The sequence below is a fragment of the Trachurus trachurus genome, assembly GCF_905171665.1.
Source record: "Trachurus trachurus genome assembly, chromosome: 9".
Taxonomy (NCBI): domain Eukaryota; kingdom Metazoa; phylum Chordata; class Actinopteri; order Carangiformes; family Carangidae; genus Trachurus; species Trachurus trachurus.
In genome coordinates, this window is record NC_139895.1 from 7,024,469 (window position 1) to 7,044,367 (window position 19,899).

General features: G+C 41.3%; 1 protein-coding gene across 1 annotated transcript in view; it reads left to right on the top strand.

The window, feature by feature from the left end:
- rasgef1ba (RasGEF domain family, member 1Ba) overlaps positions 1–19,899 on the top strand; it is a 142,225-nt gene that overhangs the window by 24,436 nt on the left and 97,890 nt on the right. The window contains exons 2-3 of the mRNA XM_083979929.1: positions 3,758–3,805; positions 15,305–15,358. Coding sequence (XP_083836055.1) covers positions 3,758–3,805; positions 15,305–15,358 — 102 coding nt within the window. The remainder of the gene's footprint in view (positions 1–3,757; positions 3,806–15,304; positions 15,359–19,899) is intronic.

The window sequence follows — 19,899 nt, forward strand, 5'->3', positions numbered from 1 at the left end:
TAGATATCAAATAAGATACAACAAAACAATCAAACAGCATAAGATAAAACAAATACAATAATACGCAGACAGAAACCAGAGAAAAACTAGAGACCATAACAAACTCACAAGAAAACAGTGAAGTCTAAGTCCTCATTCAGGCCCGGATGTTTTGTAGCCTGCAACTTGTAGATCCAAAACACTTCCCTTTGATTCAGTTTTCTTTGTCTATTGCCTTTGCGTATAGAAGATGGAATGTGGTCTATGCCAAATGCTTGCAAGGTAGAAGGATTACTGTTATGGAAGTCAAGGTAGTGTTTGGCCATGGGATAATTAACATTTCCAGTGCGAATTGCATACTTGTGTTCTGCCAATCTGTCTTGGAGGCGTCTTTTGGTTCTGCCTATGTAAAACACTTTGCAGGTGGGACATTCCAACCTACATTCCTTTGGAATGTCCCACCTGCAAAGTGTTTTACATAGGCAGAACCAAAAGACGCCTCCAAGACAGATTGGCAGAACACAAGTATGCAATTCGCACTGGAAATGTTAATTATCCCATGGCCAAACACTACCTTGACTTCCATAACAGTAATCCTTCTACCTTGCAAGCATTTGGCATAGACCACATTCCATCTTCTATACGCAAAGGCAATAGACAAAGAAAACTGAATCAAAGGGAAGTGTTTTGGATCTACAAGTTGCAGGCTACAAAACATCCGGGCCTGAATGAGGACTTAGACTTCACTGTTTTCTTGTGAGTTTGTTATGGTCTCTAGTTTTTCTCTGGTTTCTGTCTGCGTATTATTGTATTTGTTTTATCTTATGCTGTTTGATTGTTTTGTTGTATCTTATTTGATATCTAGTGTTTTCTCTTTGGTATCTGTTGGCATGTTTATTTTGTACATATCACTGATTGTTTTCTTTTATTCTTTCATTCAGCTTAGTTGAGGCCTGGGCCATGGATATGTCCCTTTAATGGGCTGATGACCACACCCACTCTGGGTTGTTGGCAACCAGGTGGACACTTGTCATTGGACAAACATTTGTATAAAAGAACCATTGTTCCTGTCCCACTCCATTTGACTCCCTGATGAAGGCTAGACGCCGAAACGCGTCGGAGTTTTTAATTGTCATGTTGACCATGCCATAATTTAATAAAGGCATTTTATAGGTAAGAGAGTGCCTTGGAATTTTTCTTTTGTTTTCTCACAAATTGATTGATTGATTGATTCCTGAAGACTCCTCTGTAGGCTGCTGTTACATTTAGGGTCACAGCACCAAATCTTCCTGTTTTTCAAAATAAAACACTCTACACCTGTAGTTATTATCTTGTAGTTTTCGTTATGAAACTAACGAGTGTCAGTTTCATTCATTAAATCACATGTCGGATCATTATATTACGTGTAAAGAATGAAAAAACAAGGAGAATCATGGGAACTGTAGTTGTTGAACGTCTGTGAAATGACACCGTGTCCTAAACAAACTCCATCCACACAGGGCAGCAGGAATGTGGGCAGCACCTGCTCAGGAAAAGAAAAATACTGTAGAAAATCTCCAGATGCAGCAGCTCGTAAAATAAAAATCCAACCAGTTTCCTCCTGAAGGTTTACGGCTGCTTCCTGTTTCTGTTTCTGGATCAAACAGCATAACCTCCTCTGTGTCTGTGTGTGTGTGTGTGTGTGTGTGTGTGTTCAATTATCTGATGTTAGACAATGAGCGTTTGTTTTGTGTGTGTGTGTGTTTAAGAGAAAGTGTGAAGCCGTACATCAAACAATATCTGTTACACTAGATGACCTGCTGTGTGTGTGTGTGTGCTGCAAGTAACAATCTTAAAATCTCTAGATCAAATGATGTCTTTGTCTGTGTGTGTTCAGTGTGTGTGTGTGTGTGTGTGTGTGTGTGTGTGTGTGTGTGTGTGTGTGTGTGTGTGTGTGTGTGTGTGTGTGTGTGTGTTCAGTGTGTGTGTGTGTGTGTGTGTGTGTTGATTAGCATTCAGCGAGCTCTCCTCTCTGTAAATAACTCCTGTGGGATCTTGGCGTTGAGCCTTTTAAAGACTCATTAGGATTCGTCGTCCCTCAGCGAAGACGTCGCCGGCGTCTTCGTCTTTGTCTCCCGGTTTCACTAATGACTCCATTTGTCTCACTTTGTCTCAGCGGCTGCAGTTTAAACTCACACATCCACGTCGTGTGTGTGTGTATGTGTGTGCAGGTGAATCTAACGCGACTAAACGAGGCGGAGAAAGGGCCAATCAGGACGGACGCTCAGCTGTGTCTCTGTCTCTGTCTCTGGTGACCTGTGGTGCACATGTTTTATATTTTCTTTATTCTTTTTTGTCTTTGTTGACCTTTCATACTTTCATTTTTGGTTTTGACTTGTCCATGTTTATCCATGTCCATTTAAATCCACTTATTTATTCTGTAGAAATGATAAAAGTGACTTTAAGTTATTTGTATCAGTTTCACAGGACGACAATCACTAGAAAAAACAATATTTTCAAGCACCAAATTGCAAAGAGATGCAAAATATGAGGTAACACTTTATAATAAGTACACACTATTAAGCATTAGTTAAGCATTAAAGCTGAATTCATCATTTATAACACATGAATACTCATTAGTATGTAGTTTATAAACACAGTTAAAAATGTTTTACTCATCATTGATAATCACTACATATTAGTGAGTATTAATGCGTTATAAATGAAGAATTCAGTATTTTTTAATGCTTAACTAATGCGTAATAGTGTGTATTTATTATAAAGTATTACCAAATATGAAATTCAACAGTCGAAGAAAAAAGCTGTACAAATATTTTTGAGTTTAAGAGGTTGTGTAAGCAAAAAATAGGGAAATTATATAAAAACTTGTAATAAAAAAAAGAATAGTTACACATTTTTGATGTATATTGTTGGCTGTAAACCAGTTCATTATTATGGCATTCAGCATTTTTTTTTGTTTTAAGAAAGGAGCAGGTGATATAAATTCTCTTCATCCTGCTCCTTTCTAATCCCAGGACTGGAATGAAGGCCAATTAATATACGTATGTTGTTCATGTCAAATACTGTAGTATGTTTGTGTAAGATGTCAAGGTGTTATCATCATGATGCATTGTTCTATAGTCGTAGTCCTGCCTCTTGTGCTTTTATCTTCATTGTTTTTGTGTCTAACATCAACCTGCCAATGGGACTGGAAATTAACCACTTGGCTACAATCACACATATTTATGCGATAGTGTTCATCAATATGTAGCCTACTGTTCCCATTTTAAAAAACAAAATAAAATCTGAAATCTGAATCTGAAGAAATCAAATGAAAACGAAACATGAAAAATAAAGTAAAAACACTGTTTTCAGGATCATCTGGATCTTTGAAGTACCAGGCTGCTTTTATTTTGAAAAGCTTCAGTCCTAAGGCACTGGGGTCTGAGTACAAAGTCAACAAGCTGCTCTGCTGCAGATTGAAACCACACTGCTGTTTATGTGTTGATCTGTCTCTTTCACTTTTCACCGCTCTGCACATGAACGTTAGTTTAACCTGCGATGCTTCGCTCCTATTGGTCGCTTCAGACAGGTGACTGTGCAGGTTGAACTCGTTATAAAACTAAAACATCAACAACAACCTGAATAAAACAACTTGTTCTGTACAAAGGAAAGTCAGAGCTGCTTCTCTAATCTTCTAACACACAGGAGTTCAGTGTGTGTGTGTGTGTGTGTGTGTGTGTGTGTGTGTGTGTCCTCCTTGATATTCACCCTGTGTTGTGTGTTTCTGTCCCTGCAGTGTCGGAGCCAAACCCACCTCGGCCTGAGGCCTTCCTCCAGACAGCGGGTAGGTCAACACACACACACACACACACACACACACACACACACACACACACACACACACAGAGCCAGTACAAAACGTACTGTAGAGTTCGAACACAAAACACGACGTGCTGATAACTCGGCTCAAAACATCACATGATGACGATGATCATCCTGCTGTGTGTGTGTGTGTGTGTGTAGTAGCAGAGGGTCAGGTGATCGACAGCTGTTGATGCTGCACTTGACTGAATCTAACCTGTTTGTTTACCTTCTCTGATCGGTCACGTACTGTAACTGTAACTGTAACTATGGAAACACAACAACAAGACGCCTGTTTGTTATGTAACATGATGTGACACGAGTGTGACTGCTGATACACACACACACACATAAACACACAGCACATGTTTGCTTTTACCTCGTCTGACACTTTCAGATGGAAATCCATGTGTGATTTGTGTTGCCGTGGTTACAGGATGAACTTGACCGTGAGTTCAATGCAGCTGATTTTAAGTTTTAATGCTGCGTTCAAAACAACTCGGAGGTCGGAATTCTTGGACTTTGGAAATTTCCGACTTCCGACATCATTGCGTTCACGCTGCAGAAACTCGGAAGAGAAAAAACATGGATACCTGAAGGAAGTTGGGCGTATTGTGGCTCATCGCTGAATACGAAAAATATATGCAGCTTTAAATTATGTTTATTTTTGAGGCAAATGAAGAGGAGATGCTGCAGATGAGTGCACATATAGGCTAATGTTATAGCCTTGATAACAGTTAAATGTTATTTCTGTTACATACTGTACGAGGACCACAATTTCACACAATAGCTACAACAATCACAGCTTAATATACAGTAAATGTATTTCATATACTGCAATAATACACAAAATATATGCATTAAAACCTCAACAAATAACTTGTCAAGTCGGAAAGTTGGAGCTCTGAAATGATACCCGAGTTTCTGACCTGTAATTTCCGAGTTCGACACCGTTCAGTTCATTTTTTACAACTTGGAGCTCGTTTTTTTCCGACTTCCGAGTTTGTTTTGAACGCAGCATAGGCTTTAGCTACGTGCACTTTTTGTATGGTAACGCAAAAAACAAAACAAACAAAAAAGAGAAAAAAGATGTGCAGATGTCACAGATATTATCTTTGTGTACGGTAGCAATGTTGTTGCTGCCAGGTGTAATGAACCTGGCTATAACCCACTTTAAATGAATGAATCCTTGGAATTCCACCTTTAAAACACCGAATAACAAGACGAGACATCATGGGGTCAATGGGGACACACGGCAACGGCTGAACGTCTTTGAAGATGGTCAAACACACACACACACACTGAACACAAGAGGCCACGGCTTTGATCTTCTCTCACTCTGTTTGACTCCCCCCCCACCCTGTGATGTCACCGCCTCTTCATCCATCACATGATCTCACTAAGTGACTCTTCTTCCTCCTCTCAGCTGAACTCATCTCACCCTCTCCTCTCCTCTCACTCGTCCTCTGTCAGCAGCGTAGTGAGTGTTAGACAAACCTGAATGAGTCTGAATCCCGCCGGTTTGGGTTTCAGGCAGCGAGCGCCCCGGGGTCGCTGAGCATTGTGGGTCGTCGTCGTCGCGCTGAGCTCATCCAGATCAAAGCGGAGGAGCGACGCTGGGCTTGTTTTGGTGAAACCCAGATTTGCATCAGTAGACTGAACATCAGGCCTCGTGTACACGGCGTAAACGGGTCAAAGAACAGGCACAAGTCGTCTTTTTTTGGAAAAATGAACTCTTTTGTTTCCTCATTTTCATATTAAAATAGTTTTCCACATGTTGAGCAGGTGCTCGGATAAAAAAAAAGAGGAAAAAACCCAAAACGCCGGGAGACAAAACAAAACAACAAAACCATGGTTTGGTCTGGCAGCAGTTTGTGTGTCAGTGGGTCACAGCAGGATCTGAGTCATATTTACAGTTTATGATCTAAAAAAAAAGATGTCGGGAGAAAAAACACCTCTGTCTGTGTGTGTGTGACATTTCAGTTGTTATGTAATGTGTGGAGTTTTTCAGTTCATTATTTCCAGTCAGAGCCTTGAGTTTGACTGACTGACAATTCACCTGTTTTCACTTTTATGACACTTAAATTAAAACACACTCTGATCACCTGACTAATCTCACTCTATCACTTCCAAACTGACCTGTGTCTGTGTGTAATATATGGGATCATCCTGGATTTCAAAATAAAATGCCTCATCCTGTATCGATCCATCCCTCCTCCTCCTCCTCCTCCTCTTCCTCCTCGTCCCTTTGCATCTTCATCACTAGCTGTAGGGGAGACCGGGGTTGGTTGGCACACCCCTGCTGGTCACAGACTCACAAATGTGACATCAAAATGATCATCTTTTTGATCTGCACTAATATTTTTTGTTAAAACATCTGAAACTCACTCACTTTTTCTTGCTGAGGGCAAAATATCAGTTTTTTAGTACCAAAAGTAAAAAAAACCCGCCCTGTTTTAATGTTATACATGCAAATATATGCCTCCATATACATGCAATCTTCTTAAATTTGAGTATTTCTCTTTATTGTTACAATTAAATTTCCAATTTATTTTATATTGGTTGCTTCATCCATTCATTTTTACATTGTGCCAACCAACCCTGTGTCGGGGCTGGTTGGCACAAGTGCGCAGTATGATTTTATTAATAAATAAACTGATTTTAGAATATAACTGTGGACATTGAAATGTGTGACCTTAACCTTTCATTTAATGCTGGTTTGTATATTCTCACATAAATGATGCCAGAGTGCTATGGCAAAGAGTGAAAAGTGTGCCACCCATCCCCGGTCTCCCCGACTCTTTATGAACAACAGGGGACATGAATAGATAAAGTCCACTGACACGTCTGCTTCCTTCCTACCAGTCTTTACTGCTGCTGAGGCCTAATTCCACTTTAATTTCCTCCTGGACCGACAGTGGACACGTCCTGTCTGCATTGAAGCCCATGAGATTAGTTTCCAATTTAAACAGTGTGTGTATGTGTTGAGCTCTGTTGTTATTTTATAGGCCGAGGTAAACACAAGGTAAACACTCATCGTCCTGACTCTGTTTTGGACCGAGTCAGACAGTTACAGTCCACAGAGGGACAGTTAAGCCTGGTACACACATAAAGATTTTCTAAATCTCAACAGATTTTTTGTATCTGTGACACATGAAGATAAAAAAAATATTTTATTGAACAGTTTTGATAGTGTTGTGTGTGGTGTGCTCCGATATTCCAAATACAGCACACCACACACATAAAGATTTGTCTTATAACACACTAGAATCTCGTCCCGTCTCGCGTGATCAAACGTGATCTGACGTACTTTGTTGATGGTAGCCATGGAGACGGTAGCCACACTGGTTTGTTATGCTATGTGTTGTAGGCTACAGTCAGCTAGCTTCTTTATTAGCCATATTCACAGCGTCGCCATCTTTTCTTATGTCGTCACACGGGGTGGGAAGATTCAACACTGTCACATAGCATTACCGTTAACGTTAGCAGTTGCAGCTAATGCCGCCGGCTAACTTAAAGCAGAAGTGAGTGATATATTTGTGTTAATATGAGTCTTAAATAGTTATATCTTCCGACAGCAATCACTTACATAGAGTGTTTGGTCTGAAACACGGGTCTGTCAGTCACTCTGCTCTGCTGTAAGCCGAGGAGAAAACTTTTCTTGTATCCTACAACTTGTATCCAATGAGGAGAGAGAACGGCATAAAGGGGCGGTCCTCTCTGTGTGTGCAGCCAAGGGATGCACGTGAATGTGGTGACGTAGGGACGAGGGCGGGGACTGCTAACTCCATCGGCTGGCAGGAAAACGACCGGATCGCTTACTTCTGCTTTAATTCAAATCAGTTTAACCCAAATGTTGTTATACTTTGAAATATGGCCCGATGTCCCTTCATACGTTAACAACCGATGCCTTCCTTAATCAACCAGGAAGCGATGAAAGAAAAGCAGTTTGTATGACTTATACGGTTTGTTTACCCACCCCGAGTGACGACATAAGGAAAGATAGCGACGCTTTTCGCCCTTGTCCTTCAAAAAGTCTGTGCACGTAACATGGTAACATGACATCATACAGATGTGTTTCTGACGCCTCTTTGTTGTTTCAGAGACAGAGAGGTTTTTAGCTGGTGAAACTGAATTCCTACAGTTTAGATCACATGTGCACCTGGTGGAATTAAAGGAGAATTCCGGTAATTTTTGACCCCTAAATCGTTGTCCTGATGGTCACCCAGTGTTGAGGGGAGCAAAAAATGCGACTAAAATTGATGCAGGCAAACCAGAGTTACACCATGGCTACCCGGCGCTAGGGATAGCGACAACGCTAACCTATGGGGGCAATTCTTTCAACCACAACAAACACTCAAAAAACAATCAAATATCTATGCTACCCTGCTAAGCCAGACCGCAGTAACTACGCGAACAGTGAAACTGAGAAAAATGGCTTTAAAGTTTTTTGATTTGCCTTCCAAATGTGTTGTAGGTAGATTAGTGAAAATACACAGATTTGACAGGTTTTCATGAAGTAATATTCATGCAATTAAATATATGACCACATATTTTACATTTTACCCCTAAAAAGCAGATACTGCGCTCTGGTGCCAGGTTTCCTTACACAGATAGACAGGTAATGCTGAGGCAAAGTGCAGTAACTACAATGTTGTTGTTTTCTTCCAGCTTTCATTACTTACTAACTATGACCACCTCAAAAATGATTAATAATTTGACAGTACAAACTTTAGTGAGCTAACATTTAATGTCCAGTGTTTAGCTAAGGTTTTATGTGCTTGTGCTAACCTGCCGAAGCTAATGTTAGCTAGCTACCGTAACTGGCTAGCAGTGTGTAAAAGAGCGCAGTAACTGCGGCTGAGGTACAGGGAAAAAGAGGCAGAGTGCAGTAACTGCGCAGTTACTGCGGTTTGGCTCAGTTTTGAGCGTGATTTTGTACAGGGAAACAGATACAGGGTGCAGTAACTTTACTGCGGTTTGGCTCAGTTTCAAGAGTGATTTTGTAGTTACTGCAATTTTTCATACCTCATATCTCTAAAACTGAGCAAAATTGACCGCTGAAAATTTTACACAAGATAAAACATTTATTGACAAGTTCAATTTTACAAAAAACTCAATTTGGAATTTTCAGTAGTTACTGCGGTCTGGCTTAGCAGGGCAGTATGGTACATGACTGGAATCCTTAGAGACACCACTGAACTCATATAGTGTACAGTATAAACAGTATAAACTTTGTGTTTTTGCATGTAGCCACTCACCACAGATAGCCGAACAAAATGTCCTGGAAAGACATTACTATCCGATCGCAGAGCGCCTGCTCTCCCCGCCACAGAAACAAACACTTTTTCCTTGTTGTGATGATTTCTTTACAAAAATAAACGGTTGGAGATATTATGGACATTACCACTGCACTGCTCCACCGTTTATGGTGTAACTCCGGTTTGCCTGCATCAATTTTAGTCGCATTTTTTGCTCCCCCAACACTGGGTGACCATCAGGAAAACGATTTAGGGGTCAAAAATGACCCGAATTCTCCTTTAAACCAGTTCTCTACAGTTTTAATATCTAACAGATCTTTTCATTGATTCACGTTTGCAGCAGCTTCACTTCATGTTTCCCTTTGGGTCTAAACGGTCGTCAGAGGAACATCTCAGAGCTGCCACATGAACCACACAGTCCATCTCTGACCAATGTCCAAATAACACAACTGGCTATAAATACCTCAATCACAGAGAGCCAGCGCCGTGGCCTGATTCGTTCGTGACCTGGTTCATGGCGACCGACGGACTCAGGTCACATGCTACAGTATACACAAAGTCTTTTCAAACTGGGGCAGGGAAAGCTGTCTGTAAATCACACACAATCACACACACACTGACTGACTGCTGACCAAGTTTTATAACAGCGTCACATGACGACGGCCTATGAGGAAAAAAAAAAACCCCACCGGTCTGAGCAGGGTCAGCTGGAGGTGAAGGTATAAAAGACGTCTCAGCCTCACAGATGACGCATTTCTGCACCATATTTGGGGATTTTTAAGACAGATTTTTTTTTTTTTTTTTTGCTGTGTCCACACTTGACCTAATCCGCGCTGGCAGTGGCTGTCCGCTTCTTTTTTTCAAACAACTGTTGTTACATAAGCTGAGGTTCCTTTGTAGTGAAAGCTCCTCCAGATACTTGTGTGTGTGAATCTGAGCTCGACCGCCGCTCGGCCTCCAAACCTTCTTACACAACACCTGTCTGGTCTCTGCAGCTCTGTTACATGAGTCCTGAGGCTGAAGCTGTGGAAGCAGCTCAGAGTTCACATCAGAACCACAGTGATCGGAGCTCGTTTTTAATTGGAAACTCAAACATGGGAATGAATAAATTGTTTTAAAAGGCAGATATCGTTTTAAAGAACTGACCTTTTGATCCCTTATGTATAGATGTTATTACATCATCATAATCTTGATCCAAAGCACCTCAGATTTTAAAGGGATAGTTCAACATTTTGGCAAACTGGCCCATTGCCATAATCCCTATAGTCATAGCAGTAGGTTTGTTACCTTTAATTGTCGGTGCAAGCTGTTTTCAGAATGGCGGAGCAGAGCCGTGAGCTGCTCAGAGCTACGCTACGGAGGCTAATGGGATTTCTTGGTTTCCCGAGAGTGTTTTGGAGTTTTTGGATTGTGTATTTGATGAGTTTGATGAAAAGGTAAAGGTTACAATTAAATCTACTACCATACATTTGAAAAATTACAAGAAAAAAAACCATAATCGATAGAATAAAGTCACAAATTTGCAAGATTTGCAGGATTTAACATTTTTTTATCAAGGATTTTCCATATCCTAGCAACATCGTACCAATTTATACCAATTTCCCTGATCATCGATTTGTTTTGATTGGTCAGTTGGTTGCAGGACATTGTACATCTTTTACACAGCTGGTCTCTGTGGTTATTGAACAGGAACTTGTCCTTCCTTATGACAACTCTTAAGGGACACACATTACCCCAAATATCAAAACAAGCCTCGAACCCAAGACGATCTGTTGCAGTTATAACATGACGGTTTGTTGAGCAAGAAGCGAGGGATCATCTCAAGAAGCTAAAGGACAAACGAAGGCACACGTTCGCTGGTAAAGTTCAAATTTTAAAGGTTCATGTTTGCAGTTTCTCTTTTTCATCTGTGAACTCAGATTCCCCCTCAGAATACCAATTAGACTAATTATTTGAAGGTCTAATGGCTTGAACTAATGAGTAGCGGTCAACAGCAGAGTTAGTAATTAGGCCTAATGTTCATGTACAATAGAAAAAACAACTGACTGGTCATTTAGGATGAAGGGAGGCGGGGTCAGCAGGGTCAGGACCCCTGGGCTCCTCTCGACCGTAAACGCTGGACTTTCAGCTTTAGTAGTTAGTAGCTCAGGTCGGCTCTGGTTCAGGCCGCACTCTGTCATCAAGATAAGACATCACGGGGCGGCGGTCTCCCCGTGGTCGTCCTCCTCTATCAGCAGCTTTGTAGTCCAGGTCAAAGGTCGCAGGTAGAAGCACCGCTTTGAGGTTCAAGTCCCCGAAGCAATTATCTTCTGCAGAGGAAGATGAAAACGCTGAGAGCGACTGGACGTGTTGTTGTTGTTGTCGTCATTGTTCCTTTCTTGACCTCCGTTTCTCTTACTTTCCTCTCAGTCTCTGAATCACTTCTCAGCCTCGGGGGGCGGCGGACAATGAGCAGTCGTCAGCAGTGATGTTCAGAGTTGAAACAACGGTGAACAACGTTTGCTTTGTTCTTTTAAATGACCAAGAAGGTTGTGATTGAGCAGCGACTTCTTAAAGGCAGAAAGAACCACAAGCTGCAGTTCCTCTCCTGACCACTAGAGTGTAGCGCTAACAGTGAGTCATTCTCCATAGACTTCCATGTTAAAATGTCCAACTCCTCGGCAGAAAGAAACATGTTTACACCCTTACTAATTTCCCCCCATAATAACGACAGTGCAGGTGAATTCTTCGTGTGTTTAAAAAAATTTTTAAAGCTCAAAGTTTTGCAGTTTTTGTAGCAGTTAGGGGGCGGAGCCAGGTACAGCCAGGAAGGTGACAGCGGATCAGCTAACGATCAGCTTCAAAGCTTCTCCACAGAAAATGTAGTGTTTTTTTTTTTTTGATTCACCTGAATCCAACTTTTAATTCATGCAGATATACAGTATTTTGCATTTCGGATTAGTGTTGAACACGTCATCAAACTGTCAGGCTGCTGATAAGAGATTATTGCACTTAAAAAAAAGTCCACAAAACCAATAAGTCTGGGAAGTGATCGATCAGTGATCTTGATTGATACACGGACACCAAGTATCGATCTTTAACTTTATAAACTTCCATTACAATTGACACTAGATTACTAGAGCTTTTTTCTGACTGTGTTGGTCAGTCTGTCTGTCTGACAATCCCACTTGGCAAGAATTAAAATGATTGAACAGTCCGAGAACTTTAAACCAGATGTTGACCAAGTATTCCTGTTATAATTAGCTGTAGCAAAAAGGTCATGAAGTGTTGCAAAATGTTATAGAGATACTCAGGATATGACAGAATTATTGCTACTATAGTAATACCAAAGATAGTATTGTATCCTCTGGGGATTCCCACCTCCAGTGACATCTTCATCTTCTGTCACAGTGACATTGTGTTGCTAACCAACCAGCCTGAGCCCTGTGACAGACAGCAGCAGTAAAACCGTAGATCTCCTCAACTCTGACACGACAGACGTTCTCGTCTCGGCCGAGTGCGTCGGACCGAACCGATCCAACGAGGTAAAACACATAAATCTTTTGGCACGAAGCAGCGGCCGAGCAAGAAACCTGCTGAGCTGCAGACAGAGCCCAGGGAGGGAGGGGGGGGGAATAATGATGCTAATAAAAAATCCAAATTTATTACAGCGGGACAGATGCCTTTTGCCGAGCCCGATGGTCGTCATCTGGGTTTAATGTGGACCTGACTGTGGGCAGCGCGTGCAGACTAATTAAAGCTGCAGCTTTAAATACAGAAAGAGCCAACGGAGCAGAATAAAGTGCTTCCCTCTGCAAGTCGCACCTTCCGACCTGATGCTGGTGAACAAAGGGACGCACACGATTACTCTACACACCGTCATATAGTCTCTCCTAACCCAGCACGTAATAAACAGTTTGTCCCGACGTTGAAAACATGAAAACATCCCCCGAACGTGTTTGTGCTGAAGAAACGAAGCAGCGCAAACACAGAGTGATGTTACAGATTGTTGGTTCTCAGCATCCAAACAAGTTGGTTTTACAAATTAATCACAGAGAAACAACAAATGTGTTTTCTTTCCTATCATTTAGCATCCAAACACTCAAATATTTTCCTTTTTTTTTCCATCAGAGGTTTAAAATGAGAGGAGACCCTGCAGCAGCCGCTGTCAGGGTGGGCACTCGCTCAACTTTAATCTCCTCTACTTGAGCGCTGGCAGGGATTTATGGGTGAAAGCTCTGCAGCTGCATGCGGTTGCATAACTGGGCCTATTAGCCAACCTGTTCCTCTGTGACACAGAAACAGGAAATCAATAAGAAAGGCCACTTTGATGCCGCCACGCTGGATGCTGCGTTTACTCCCTCCTTCTGGTCGAGGTAACGAGAACACGCCCTCGATGGAGTGGAGGTGTGTTTGACTGTATGTGTGTGTTACACTGCAGAAACCTTGAGGAGTATGTGCAACATATGATGCACAGTTATCTCCTCCCAGGAAATGAAGCCATAATAACGTATAGAGGGAATCCTCTTAACCCATATTAGCAGAAAGAAGGATTTATCTGATTAAATGGCGGTGGCCGTGCGTCGTTTGCATGATCTAACCCCAGGATCAAGAGATCAAGTCATATTCCAAAAAAAAAAAAAAAAAAAAATCTGAATGTAGCTTCTTCTTACTGTTACAATGCAGCCTATACTATAAACAGACGCTGCTATATGAGGCTGCACGGCTGTGAATAACTCCCAAAACGACCCATGGGATCCGCCAGCTGCTCCGATGACGGCGTCCGACCCGATGGCCGGCCGCTTTGGGAGCCAGCGCACAGTTTGTGTCGTGTTTGCGTGACCGGTGTAATCTGGGACCTTTTTGACCTCCGTGCTGTGCCATCGAACTAGCTGTTCCCTCACGCCACTTAGCCTTATTAGTTATTATTAATAACACAGGCCCGGGCCGAGGCCTGTGAGTCATGCATGTGGCGGAGGAGCGGGGACTTAATGAGGAGGAAGAACAGATTGTGGGTCACAAGCTCATTGTTGCTTTTTAGGAATTACAGAAGAGGTTCGGTGGCGGAGCGGCCGGTCCTGTTTGTTTGTGTGATGAATCCATTAATGCCATTTTACAGGAAGAGAAGAGTTCCTGTGCTGCCTTCACTGTCTCTTCAGGAACACTGTGAACTGTGGTTAGAGTTTTTTTTTCCTCTAACAAAACACTTCCTTGTATTTAGTCTTTAGTTAGTTTGTTCAGTAGGAACCGGCTGAACTCTGTGCTTCATGCTGTTCACGTTGACGGTGTAACTTGCCCACGAGCTCCAACATGATTCATTTTCACATGACAGCGGTTACACCCACAACGTTCATAAAATGAAAAAATATCAGTTGTCAATACTTAGTTGGACTTTACAAATAACAACCAGGAAGTAGCAACAGAGCAGAGTCAAGTCACATGACTGATACGACAAAGACGAAGGATTCGATGTCATTTATTCAAAGTCATTCATTGGGGATGAAAGGACAAAAACACAAAAAGGTCTCCAACAAAAAGTCCTGCACTGTAAAAACTCAAAATCTTACTAAGAATATTTGTCTTATTTCTAGTCATTATACTTAAAATAAGACTCATCACATTAAAAAGTAGCTTGTTTTTAGACACTTTTACTTCTTTAAAGCATATTTTCACTTGAAATAAGTAGAAAAATCTGATAGTGGAGCAAGTTTTTCTTTCACAAAAACATTTTTCTACTTATTTCAAGTGGAAATTCGTTTGAAACAAGTGAAAATGATCTAAAAACAAGTTAATGTTTAGGTGATGAGTGTTATTTTAAGTGGAAAATGATTAGTTTTGACTAGAAATGACATTTTGACTAGAAATAAAACAAATATTCTTGGAAAGATTTTGAGTTTTTGCAGTGTAGGCGTCACAAAGAGGAACACAAAGGGGTCTCCAACCAATAAATGCAAATCCAAATCTCAAAAGACAGAGGTTAAATACCAAATAAAGACACAGGAGCGAGAGACAGACAAAGATGGACACAAGGGCAGGAATAAGACACAAAGGATTTCCAAAATAAAACAGGGAAACATAAAAAGGAGAAAATATGGAGGACGTGACAAGACACAAACTTTGTCTAGCGTCTCTTTTTGAAAACTCAATAACCTGTCGTTTCTGATCACTGCCGATGACGATCCCGTTGATTCTTCTCTCCGTTATAACTAAATAATGAGTCTTTCTCCTCTTCCCTCCCTCAGCCGACCATCTTTGGGCCGTTGACCAATGAGAGGACGCGGTTCGACAACAGACTGGTGAGTCGCCTCTACATGAACTCTTTTCCTTTTTTTTTTTTTGATATGAGAACGGACACAAAGTCATGGCGTTTGGGTTTCCGGGTCGCCATGGTGACGTTGGTTATAATTGAAAAACAGCACAAAGGGGAAATTTTAATTAACCCCGAAATTCCTGAGGATAAATATTCCTGAGAGCAGCAACAGATGTGTGTGTTACTGTGCATACATGTGTGTGTGTGTGTGTGTTGTTGTGTCTCTGAACGTGGCTTTGTGTTCATATTGATACTTGGTGAAATGAGTTTCTGCCTGACAGACGGATGAATCCTCCTCTCTTTGTGGATGACGCCTCGTTTTGATGCGACACAAAGATTTTCGTGTTGTTGTGAAATGCAAATGGCGATGGCAGACGCCACAGAGAGTCAATTAACCAGCCACAAAGGGAATTATTAAGCCGGCCCGTTGTTTGCCTGGATAGATCTGTCGGCGAGAGAGAGAGAGAGAGACGGTGGTGGTGGTGGGGGTTTGTCTCTGTCTCTGGTGAGCCGGTGCCAACTGGCATCAGTCGTTTAATTACTTAGCCCAGCGGCACCGAATGAAGTCGGCAGATTTATGGATTCGTCCATTTCCCATTTATCAGGAAACAATATAAGTGTCCCTTCATGCTCTGTCTCCATGGCACCCTCGGGTCCTGTAAGTGACCATTCAGCAGGAATCGCTGCGCTGCGACCTCATTGGACGGACCACGGCAGGCTGGTGGGCGGTCCGCGGCTGGTTCCCAGGTACAACGAGGATCGGAGGTCCAGTCATGATAAAAGACTCTTTAAACCAGTGGTTCTCAAACTTTTTTTTACATCAAGGACCCCTAAATTGACACAAATTAGACCATGGACCCCCATTGGACAAAATTTTGAAGCAAACACCAGAAATACACAAATATTTGTTCCTAGACTGAATAAAGTTTTGTACATTCAAATTAAGGCCAATGGTGTGATTTTTTTTAAATATTATAGAGAAATTTCTGGAAAAAAGTGGTAAAATTCTCAAAAAAAAAAGTTAAACATTTTCTAGAAAAAAAAGGTGGTAAAATCTTCTCGAAGAAAAAAGTTAAAAAACAAAATCTAGAAAAAGTGGTAAAATTTCTAAAAAATAAATAAAGAATTCTCAAAAAAAAAAAAGTTGAACATATCTAGAAAAAATTGTAAAATTTCAAGAAAAAGTTGGGGACCCCCTTGAACCCTCTCAAGGAACCCTGGGGGTCCCCGGACCCCACGTTGAGAACCACCGCTTTAAACCGCTTTGAGGACGTGAAGATGTGAATCTGGTCTGAAGCCAGAGGAGAAGCAGGATTGATGTTTTGGTGGCGTTTGTTTGTTCTGGTGGAACTGGTCCAAGTCTGAGGAACAAACTCAAACACTTTGGGTTTTTACTGTTTTTACCGTAGCTATAAACTTCTGCTGCCGCCTCCGGTTCCTCAGAGAGAGATCTCGATAGGAGACGGTTTTATTATACAGCCAAGATCTGAAATAAACTTGACTTTACTTTCCAAAGATTTTATTGTCAATACATTATCATTATAACCCATTCCAAATGACTTTTATTCAATCGGCCGTCATCTTTCTGTTTGTTGATTAACTGTGTTTTTCTGTCTAGTTCTGTGAAGGCTTTGTTTTACTGCTCGGGGTCTGTAGTCAGCCAGGTCAGTCTGGTCAGTCAGGTCGTCTCAGAGTCAGTGGGTTCAGCCAACGTGGAACAAAACAACAACAAGCTGGCAAAGAAAAACATCTTTTAGATACGACTGCTGCTTTAACTCAAGTATAAGTGTGTTATATTTGACAGGGGAGGATCAGCGCTATTCGCTGTTTGCAAATAAAACCCTCCAAAATTCATGATTTTTCATTTTCTAAAACAATTTATTTTTTGGTGCGCACCAAAGGTTTTTTATTATGAAAAGGTTTTCTGTTATGAAATGTACATATTTCACTATATATTTCACTATTGTGTCTTTTTCATCCCTGTTAAAGAAAGGATTTTTATTACACTACATTCAGACTGCGTCAGACTGCCTCTTTGGCTTCAGCCAGCTCTCTTTTTTCTACATTGTTTTAGTCTTGATTTTTTACAAACTACACTTTTTTACATCTCTCCTTGGACCCAGATTTCAGAACTCCCCCAATTGCTTTGTTTCTCAATCCAGTTCTGTGTTGGACCTTTAAAGAACACTGTTTTCTTTTTTTTCTGTTTGTTTGGTTTAGTTTTGTAGCATCACAGTCGTACCTGTTGTCCCTGCAACTTTACGGACAAAAAAAATCAAAGACATTTCAGGATGTGCTACAAAATTCAAAAGATGATTTGATGTTCAAGTGAAACTCTTTTCATTTCCTGTCTGATCCGTCCCTGTTAATCCAGCCTTTGTGCTGAAGTGGTGAAAACAATATGGACTTTAAATTCATCAATTGATGCCACTTCCTGCTCTGCATGTGTCCGCCAATCGGGAGAGGAGGGGGTCACAGATCAGACTTTTTAGTGTGTGGGGTTTTAAATCTATTGAGAAGAACCACGCTACATAATCCCAGGATTTCTCTGTTGCTGCTTTAAATCTCTCAGATGATCCACTTCGGTTCATTTCTCTTCCTCCTGGAGCGCTGTGAGTTTAGGTCGGGGGGGGGCTGTATGCAGGATCCAGGTGGAGGCCGGCGCTGGTTACAGATTATGCTAACGCCACGGACAGTGAACAATAGCGCTCTCAGTGGGATCGGCAGCCGCCATGATATCACCACACACGGCTTAACTCTCATGCATCACGGGTCTTTGTGGGATTAATCTAATAATAAAACCAGAATTGTGCCTAAATCCTAATTGATTTTTTTTCTCTCTTTTCACCCATATGGACGTTGCACTGTTGCAGAGCCGATAAACCCAACACGCAGCTGCGCCTGAGAAGCAAAACTCGGATGGAGACTTTTATTTTGTAGCAATAGAAGCGGGAGAAAAAAGCTTTAATTTGGAGGTTTTTGTGGGCGTCGTGTTCAGAAATACAACAAAACTCTAATAATCCCGTGTGAGTCTTTGGCGCCGTCGCCCATTAACACGAACGCAGCTCTAATTTAATCACAGATAATTGACTGCAGTCGTTTGTTGTCGATTGTGTTGCTCTTTGATTTTAATTAAAGATGAACAGAACGGCACCAAATGGATTTCACTGGATCAGAACCCGCTGACCGTTAATAGGGATGCGTTTCCCATGGCAACGGCAGCGGGATGTCGACCGAAGAGGCAAATTGTGTGAATTTTAATGAAGGTGGTGTTTTGGTGTCTCTCTGTTGAAACCAATTAGCGACTGTGTTTACAGTCAGTTTGTTCTTTATTGGCTCTGACTTTTGTCTTTGTGAATAATTATAGTAGAAATACTGTAGTTCTGCAGATAATGATTATCAAGCAAGTAGCTTTTCTGGAGCGTTCTCTGCTTTCATTTTCTCAGAGCAGCAGTGCTGTAGGGTTTAGTGTTGAGGTGTCAGACTGTAGGAGCCTTAAGGTAACATCAAACCTTTAAGACCTTGTCTGGAGTCAGTGTTTGGTTTGTCCATTCAGGGTTACCATACAATCTGCTCCCGTATACAGAGCTCATTTTAGCCCAATGAAACTCAGTGATTCAGGTGATAATACACTAATGAAAACATGATTTATGAATAGCTTATTCAATTTCTGCAAGTGGTCCAATGTAAATCCAACACACTGCTCCTTTAATGATCGATTGATGTTGATGAGACTGAAACTTTGTTCTTATTAAGTTGGAAACAGAAAGTTATTCGCCTAGCTTAGCATGAAAAGCAGAAGAATTAAAGCACACCTTAAATAATGAACACAGTCTCTGTAGACAAGCAGTAGTTAACTTCCTAAGAAATCAAATGGTCTTTTTTTTTACATTTTTATACCAAATCCTGTTAATGTCATAGAAACATTACACATGTCAAACTTAAACATATTCACTATTTGAAACTATAACATCATATTTGATCAAATCTATATTAGACATCAAAAAATAAATCTCCAGTTATGATCCAGATTTGTGGAGAAACCTTAAAAAGATATTTTTTACCCCATAAACTGGGATTATATAATGTTTGTGTACAGATTAAAGTAATAGATGTCATACATATATCTGTGAAGCTTAGATAATGGCATCCTTGTTGCAGCTTTGACATGAATTCCTCTTTGATGTGAAGTCCAGCTGCTGTGACACTGACGTCCTGTGATGGACGCGGGCATGTCTGTCTGGTGCAGAGAATTGAACCTGGGACTTTCCCAGTGACACGATTGTCTTTCGTTCTGTGAAGCCAGGATATATTTACATGCTCTACTCTCATAGTTAATTTTAAACATTTGGTCCCTTCACCCTTTCGCTAATGTCGCAGCCCCAAGAGCATCGGTTGCATAACTCCGGCCAGCTGAGAGAGGTATGGTCAGAATGTGGCACATGAAGGATGTGTGTTTAACTCTCCCATCCAGGCTGGTTGCATAAGCCCGATAGAAGGGCACTGGTTATGTAAACGTGTTTCTCA